General features: G+C 47.6%; 1 protein-coding gene across 15 annotated transcripts in view; it reads right to left on the bottom strand.

Annotated features, from left to right (window-relative positions):
• Positions 1–67: 67 nt before the first annotated feature.
• LOC126981470 (uncharacterized) overlaps positions 68–8,699 on the bottom strand; it is a 53,532-nt gene continuing 44,900 nt past the window's right edge. For 12 of the 15 annotated variants that reach the window (XM_050832610.1, XM_050832549.1, XM_050832635.1 and 9 more), the window contains 8 exons: positions 7,908–8,057; positions 6,299–6,396; positions 5,882–6,029; positions 4,912–5,401; positions 3,780–3,934; positions 2,181–2,279; positions 1,843–1,966; positions 68–1,085 (listed from right to left, as the gene is read on the bottom strand). In XM_050832610.1, coding sequence (XP_050688567.1) covers positions 1,072–1,085; positions 1,843–1,966; positions 2,181–2,279; positions 3,780–3,934; positions 4,912–5,401; positions 5,882–6,029; positions 6,299–6,396; positions 7,908–8,057 — 1,278 coding nt within the window. In that variant the 3' untranslated portion in view covers positions 68–1,071. Of the gene's footprint in view, positions 1,086–1,775; positions 1,967–2,180; positions 2,280–3,213; positions 3,420–3,779; positions 3,935–4,911; positions 5,402–5,881; positions 6,030–6,298; positions 6,397–7,907; positions 8,058–8,699 lie in introns of those variants that run through there. The other 3 variants (XR_007733956.1, XM_050832561.1, XM_050832656.1) reach the window with 3 other exon arrangements.

Genomic DNA, 8,699 nt, shown 5'->3' with positions numbered 1-8,699 from the left:
TGACCTCTGGCAAACATATAATAGGCCTTTTAAAATTTCAGGTATGAGAAAATTATGACTTTAAATTCAGTGTAGACATTTAATAATATAAACCTTTAAGCATTATATAGTTGAACTGGTAAGACGGAATAGTACATTGATAATACTTTAACTGTACTCAGAAAGCATTAAACTCGTCGGACTGAACCCTCGGCTCCTCCTTGGCACAGTCATCACACACAGACAATACATAACCCGACACAGAGAACATGTTGAAAATTTTTAGTGGTAAGGTCTGATTGTCATGGATCGCTTGGTCTGTGGCGCAGCGTTCCCAGCTCCCGGAACACCCAACAGACCCCAGAGGAAGAAACCGTCCACAGTGTTGTTTGAGCAGATGCAGGTTTGCCGTCCACACCGTCACCATGCTCACACAAGACGCCCCATACAGACACCCTGTGCGAGGCATGCCGGCCGTGTGGACTGGCTGGTAACACTGAACAACAAATCCTACACGTAACATTTGGCAGAGGGATTTCCTAACAGCGATAGAATTGTTGCTAAGAATATTCGATACACAAATAGTATACCTCAATGTTGACTCAGGGAAGGGGTGATCTTACTTCTCTATTCAGCTCAGCCAAACTCCTTCTGTGATGGTGTAACATGAATCACCTAACAGCTGGCGTGGAATGTGCATACCTGGTTGACCCACAAAATCATAACAGTGCTTCTCATACATGTTTTGCCTGTTGACCTGGCTGGTTGAGTGGCTGGTGAGGTTGATTCTGGCCTTCAGTGTTGGGTTGTGGGTTGATTGTATCTCATCTTGCACATGAAAAGAGTGAAGAAGCTCACCAAACAGGAGCCCAGCATGAGTACTGGGCTGCTCACCACACATGCCTGTTGTTCCTGCAGCCCCTCGTCACTTAACTCCTCGTCGTCCTCAAATACCAATGTGTCTCTGTGCAACCCTTTATAGGGCTCCTCAGTTATGCTTGGAAGTTTCTTGCCTTCCACGGGTTGCCACTGCCTTCTCCTCTGCTTCTTCCTTCGACAGCGTGAGAAGGAGCAGCTACGGGCCTGTTTCAGTCACCCTTCGCTCCCTGTGCCGCAAAGGAAGAGAGAGAGAAGGTGAGTCGTGCACGAAGGGTGAGGGAATCAAAGGCATGAGGTAAGGGACAACCAGAGTGAGATTGAGAATGTTTAATGACGGGAAGCAGAGGAGGTTGATGGAACAGTGGTGCATAGGAGGTAGCAAAAAGGAAACTAAAGAAACAATTAGTGAGGGAAGGGAGAACAGGAGGCACGGAGAGTGAATGAAAGGAAGACACAACTACGGTAAGAAAGAAATGTCCCACAAGCAGAGAAAATGGTGGCATACAAATAGCTAGGCCTTAACTTTTACCCCCTTTCCCTTTCACCCACTTCAGAAACTATTAATCATCTCTAAGGGAACACAAGAACAGGAAGCACAAACAAAAGACAAGAAAGTTTGGAAGGTTTTGTTTAGTCGGCGCAACATCTGTGGTCATATGCCAGAGAGAGACAGAAGGGGAAGGAATTATAGGAGTGAACAGATCCTAGGAGACGGGACACAACCCCCAATTAATACCTGGTACCCATTCACTGCTGGGTGGACAGGGGCATAGGGTATCGGAAAAGCCGCCCAAATTTTTCCACTCCGCCCGGGAATCGAACCCGGGCTCTCTTGGTTGTAAGCCCAAAAGACAAGAGTAAATCATAACTACACTAAGAATTAAAATAAGCCCAAACGAAAGAAAATTCTGACATACAACGATCTAAGCTTTAAGTTCACCCTCTCTCTCCTCCTTCACCCACCCGTCCCTCACTCTCACTGACCAGCGGGTGAATGAGGGCGCTGGGGGTGGTGGGGGTGGTGCTGCTGGGGAAGGGCCTGCTCGGGGCTGTCACTAGGAGAGCCACCCTGGGGACTCTGTAGCTTGGTGGGCACCTCGTCCAGCTCCTGCGGAAAGAGAATGGAGGTGACGTTAAGTATTTCATCCAGTCAAGGGGTGTTAAAGTATTCACATGTGGTAATTACGTATTTCGGAAGGTTGCATATATGTTTGAAGGCCGACTTTGTTCTCGTAATTCATCCAGGAAGCCTCTCTGTTTGGGCCTAAGATCCAGAGGTCATAATTCTACACTGCTTTGTTATAATCCCCGACGTGCCTCACCTGACTCTGCTGGTCCATGAAGAGGAGGTGGCCGGCCCCGAGAGCAGCCGCCTCCGCCTCACTCTCCACCAGTCCCTCCACCTCCGCCTCTGCTTCCAGCTGCACGCCAAGGGTGGGGGAAGGCATGGTGCAGGGGGAGGATGCAGGTGTTAATGCACAAATGGAAGGACAACACAGCCATACCCACATACACACTCACACACATTCACCTGCCTACCCCCACTCACCCACACACACAAAAAACAATGCCAGCCTAGTATGGACAGAGCATTTGGAGGGTTAATAGCAGCTGCAGGGCATACGTGAAGGACCAGTCAGTAAGTGGCCAGTAAGGGGACAAGAGACAAGCCTCACTGATCTGTCTCCCTCATTCATGTACACAGCGGAAACTAAAATATATAAGTTCGTGGGTTTAAGGGATATGAGCCAAGTCTCCGTCATCTTCCACAGGTATAGGAGAATTAGGCGAAACAAAGGTATTAAACGTATCTATGAGGCGATTTCACAGTCCAACACAGTGTCTTCGTAACAGCCTGAACCAAACTATAGAATCCCATACAATCCAAAATGGTGAGGTCTTCGATGCCACACTAAATACACAAGACTTTTCCTGTATAGTTTCATCAAATTTGTGAACTTAAATATAATCACCAGACACTATACAAGTAAATTTCAAAGGCTCTGGTATTGGTTTGGGAGCTTACTAACCCATCATGGGGAACTGTAAAACTGGCCCTATATCTATCTATCTATCTATCTATCTATCTATCTATAGAAGTTTGAGATACCTTTCTTTCTAGATTTACTGGTTTACAAAATAATGATGTACTCTTTTGCTTTTGCTTTTTAGATGAGGAGTTTCTAGTTTCATAACATTCGAAAAATACATTGAAAAGAGGTCAAGTTTGCAGTGCTGGGAAGGTCAGAGATTATATATGATGCGTTTGTTTTCCATGGACGAGTCATTTGATTTATTTATTTTTTACAGCAGAGGAGACAGTGCAAGGGCGTAAAAAAAAAAATAATAATAATAATAATAAAAAAAAGCCCGCTATTTACTGCTCCTAATATTAACGCTTCCTTGTTTTGTAATATTCTTGGTCCCTTCAAGATACAAACACACACACATAAAAATAAACTTACACACACACACACCTACACACTCACACACTTCTAAAAAAACAGCACAAAAGTTATGTAAGGAAGGAAGAAGCACACAAATATATGTTTAAAGGGCACCTGTTGGAGACACAGAGAAGAAGAAGGAATCAAATACAGCGCGAGGAAACAAATGCAATAAAAGTCTGTTGATCTGGATAGCATCTGACCCAAGGCTCTCTGGATTAGTGGATTTAATAGACTATCCAATAACAACCAAAATATTAATGTGTATAGGTGCATTAAATAACATGTGATGATTTCCTTCTTATATGGCTTTAACCCGGTAGCAGGGGAGAGCAGTGTCCACCAAATGAAGGATAGGCTGGATGAATGTAGATATGGAGATGGGGCGATTGGAGCTTAGCTTGGGCCCGGTAGACTACAAACAGGTAAATATAAATAGGTAAATACACACACACACACACACACACCACTGACCTGCGAGGAGTTGTGTCGTTCCCTTGCCGGCAGCCATCCAGGGTGTTGGGGTGGGGAGTGGGTGTGGGAGGACCCGCCCACTGCCCCCCCACTGACCTCAGGCTGCATGATGCCCTCCGCCTGGGAGTCCTCACCCCAGTCACCCTCCACTGCGTCTGGAGGAGGAGGAGGAGGTGGATAAGTGGAGGTGATGGTGACGAGGCAGAGAAGAATGATAAGGTGGTGTTGGTGGTGATAGAGTGCATCACTCCTCCAAACAAGTCACACTCCTCTAAGCAGGTTTGGGACTTAGGAGTCTTAATGAGCGCTGACCTCCGTCCTAGGGCTCAATGCATTCAGGATAAGAATCGTGCAAACAGGGTACAGGGTTTCATCTCAAGGAGCGTAAGCAATAGGAGCGCTGGAGTCATCCTCAAACTTTACTTAGCACTAGTTAAACCTCATTTTGATTATGTGTTTCAGTTCTGGTCACCCTACTAAAGAATGGATATCAAGATGTTAGAATCTGTACAGAGGAGGATGACAAGATGATTCAGGGGGTGAGAAACTTGCAGTATGAGGATAGACTGAAGCATTAAAATCTACACTCTCTAGAAAGGCGAAGGTTGCGAGGAGACCTGATTGAGATTTCTAAATGGATGAAGGGCTTTAATAAAGGGGATGTTACTAGAGTTTTGTTTATAAAAGAGCCAGGTAGAACACATAGCAACAGTTTTGAGTTAAATAAATTCGGATTCAACAATGACAGGCAAGAATTGGTTTACTAACAGAGTGGTGGATGAATGGAACAGGCTTGGCAGTCATGTTGTGGGTGCCAATACCATAGATACATTCAAGAAGAGGTTGGATAAATTCATGGATAGTGAGGTTAGGTGGGGTTAGGCCTACAGGAGCTGCCTGGTATAGGTCAACCGGCCTCTTGCAGACTCCTTACGTTCTTATGTAAGATTTAGTGGCGCGTATGTGACTGGAAAGGAATACAAATAGAGAAGGATAATTGAGTGGTCATGAGGAGGAGGAGGAGACAAAAGAAAAATGATGGGATGGTGGTGGTGGTGGTGGTAGTGCTGGGGTGCAATTTATATTTAAGCAACCCTGAGCTAATGTCCCTGAGTGCTGGGTATGGACTCACCCTGGGACTGGTCAGCCTCAGCCAGTGTGTGGACCAGTGTTGGCTCACCCAGCTCATCCATCATGGCCTCCTCCTGCTCTGCCTCTCCCCGGCCAGCCCCCAGGGGTGAGGCAGGGGAGGCCAAGCCCTCGGCACTCCAGGAGCCAGACGGGGCAGTAGGGAGAGGCCCACCGGCGCAGGCTGCACTCTCTGCCAGGGACTCCCCTCCACTAGGGTTGTGGTTGGGGGAGGGCAGGGGGGCAGGGGGGGGTGGAGGGGCCTGCCAGGGACTGTCAGCAGGGGTGGTAGCTGACAGGGAGGCTGATGGGGGTGGGTGGGCGGCAGCAGCCCCGGTGGTGAGGCTGAAGGTGTGGAGGGGCGGCCTCTGGGGGTGGAGGGAGAACACTCCGGCTTCAGTCTGGGTAGCTGTGGTGGCCTCCTGGGGGGGGCGGCACTCTGGGGGGCCAGCTGTGGGGGTGGCAGCGGCACCCTCCAGACCCACCTCACCAGCCTGTAGGGGAGGAAGGTCACGGTGAGTGTTCACTTCCACTACACACTCAGTAACTGGACAACCTCACAGCCGCTGATGGGGGAAGGCTGGGAGAGGGAGGGGGAGGGAGCACATTTGATAGAACACGCCAAAGGACACAGACCAAAAGCTGAACACAGAATACATCAGCTTATAATGTGTTGTTCCTAAAGAGAGAACAAAAGAATGATCAAATCTAGTCTGAGGCATCTTGATACTCCCTCCTGCAAAGTAAAATAATTGAAAGCAGAATATACCTTAGAGGAGTGTAATGCCAGTATTTATTCCACGCGGTAACGGATTCTGGCGATACTTATATTTACTTATAATACTTAACCTACTTTTTCCTCCCCTAATTTCTATTTTTCCGTACTTAATTAAATACTGCCATTACAAAAGGAGCTGCTAAAATACTTTGTCATTTTGCATTCCGTGAAGATGCATGTGGCAGCTGAGTCTCACCTTGGGCGGGGCACCGGGCGGCAGCTTGGTGGGCGTCTGAGGCAGCAGCGGCTGGTTGTCGCGCAGACGCTGCACCAGCACCGAGCAGTACTGGGTCAGCAGCACCTGGGAGATGAGTGACGGCACGTCGCTGCTCACCTGGGACAGCCTGGGGGGGGGGGGGGAATAGAAGGTGTGAGGGGTCAGGGGCCACTCATGTATACTGATTCACTATATTAATTATGATGGACCTAATAAAACATAGATTCAAGCCTTCATTTAGTTTAGCATGATATTCTGAGTGGATCTTAGGAAGTATATAACAAAAATTTGTGGTCTTGATGTCTACAGAGGAGGATTACCTGTCCACACAGCATATGGACAAAATGACATGAGGGTAATGATTATGATGATGAAGTTAACAATGCTGGAGCTTACGGTTTGCCAGAGAAGGCTTGGAGGGCAGACTTGAGTTCAGTGTCGGTGGAGTAGAGGAAGGTCTGGGGCAGCCGCAGGGACTGGGCTCGGGTCTGGATCTGCAGGAGAACATTGGTGATGAAGCATTGGGTCCTTCCCCCTCCCTGCATTCCTGACCAATACATACTTGCATTTCCTTTCCTGTCTGTACCTATCCTAAGCTTGATTCAGCCCTTTAGAATCACCAAGAAGGTATCAAATTCTGACAATACTTAATGATTCAAGAGGCAAGTGTCAAATAATATAACTCAAGAAGCATAAGTGTAATAATGTATCAGATGCATTATAATTAGATGGACAGTGAGAGGGAGTACTGGATGAAAGGGAATGTCTGTTGAGCAAGGCAGACTGATTGTGCGTTACAGAAATGAATAGAGAGCTGCAGTGAGTGCTCGAGCAGGACACAGGCCACGTGACTTTTGGTGGGGATGCCTCGCGTATATTGCTGTCCCTGAGGCCTGCTCCAGGGGACTCATTAGGTGTGGAGGGGGAGAGTTTCAAGTTTATGAAAGGGCAGGGGTAAACTAGCATTGCCGAGGCCCTGTTGTGGATGTGATCACTGACTATGCTACCTCCACTAGTTCTTCATGGCAGTGTGGCTGTGGAAAACCCAGCATTCTCCGTTGGGGGCCGGGGGACTAAGATAAGTGAATGCATGGTTTGTGTGTGTGTGTGTGTGTGTGTGTGTGTGTGTGTGTGTGTGTGTGTGTGTGTGTGTGTGTCTGTGTGTGTGTGTGGTTGCGAGGGTGTGTGCCTTGTCACGGCTACCCTTGCTTCCAAGGATCCCAGCCTGGTATATACTGTATATCCCGCCACATAAGACGCACCAGAGTATAAGACCCACCTATAATTTGGCAAGATATATTTAGAATAAAAAATAAATAAATGTCCGCCCCCCGGTCGCCGAGCAGAGTCACGTCCGGCAGCACCCTGCTCCACTAATATTGTTCCCGTGTAATAGCCACCTTAATCATCACTGCCAAGGCACCCGGCACACTGGTGACTGGAGCGCCACGGCAGAATTGTGTTCTGTGTTAAGTGTTCACGCCGCACCTCGGCTCCCACGTGTGGCGCCTTCTTCTTCTTGTGACCTGTATGTTATTTTCGCATCACATGTCCTCCTCCTCTCTTCTGCTTATTCACACTTTCCTTTTCTAATGCATCACACTATTCATTATCTAAAGCAATCAAAATTTGTACCTTCAGCGTATAGCCGTATAGCGCACAGGGATAACTTTTTGGCATTTTCTGAGTGATAAAAGTGCACGTTACACGGCACAAAATACAATATATTTTGTTTAGGGGACATCTGGGAACTATTATGTCAAACGGAGGTGTTTCGGGTATTGGTTTCATACCAGTAACAATAACCCCTAGGCCTACCAAAACCTAACCAACGCCATATAAGACGCAGGATGATTTTTTTACTCTTCTTTATTTAAAAAAGTGCGTCTTATATGGCAGGAAATACGGTAGATAGATATAGGTGGATGATAATCATTAACTTTGGACAAACTGCCTAATGATGAACCTCTTAACATCTGCTGTCATCTAAGCCTCTCAGACTTACGTGGGCCACTAGGCTGTGGTGGAGGGAATTCAGCAGAAGCGGGGAGGCAACGTCTTCACACGCCTGGGCCTGCAGTACCTCCGTGCCCTCCCTCACGGCGGAGGCCACCAGAGTCTCAAAGGTGAGGTACTCAGTGTCGTTGTTTAGTGGCTGTGGAGGGGGAGAAAGGGAGAGAGGGGGTGTAAGGAGATTCTAAATGTGGTGGAATTTGTGATGGGCATGTAGTTATAGCAAGGGAATCACGTCTGTGTTTTTGTTTATTTTAGTTTCCTTCACTTTAGATTTCATCCCCTTGACTGTGGATTTCCAACAAGAAGACATCACCAAGCTACAGGAATGGAACAAAGAGTGGCTGCTACAATTCAATGAAGAAAAATGTAGTCATTCACCTTGGGAGGGGGATATCCAGCATACCAATACCACATGGGAAACACTCCACCATCCCAGTCACACACCCACACCACCTCAACCTCACTTTCCTCATGACAAAAATAAAGAAAAGCAAGTCCCCCTCACCACCTAACTCCCTCCCCTCCTCACCATCCCAGTCACACACCCACACCACCTCAACCTCACTTTCCTCATGACAAAAATAAAGAAAAGCAAGGCGCCCTCACCACCTAAGTCCCTCCCCTCCTCACACCACTACCCTCACCATCCCAGTCACACACCCACACCACCTCTACCTCACTTTCCTCATGACGAGACTAACAGCTTCAAGACCCGGCCTGGTTCCCTCTGAGGTGTAACTATGATAAATAAGCAAGCAAAGGTGACGAGGGGAGGCTACAC

This window comes from Eriocheir sinensis, chromosome 4 (assembly GCF_024679095.1).
Source record: "Eriocheir sinensis breed Jianghai 21 chromosome 4, ASM2467909v1, whole genome shotgun sequence".
In the NCBI taxonomy this organism is placed as follows: domain Eukaryota; kingdom Metazoa; phylum Arthropoda; class Malacostraca; order Decapoda; family Varunidae; genus Eriocheir; species Eriocheir sinensis.
Note: the sequence above shows the minus strand (reverse complement) of the source record. Positions and strands in the feature narration are given on the sequence as shown.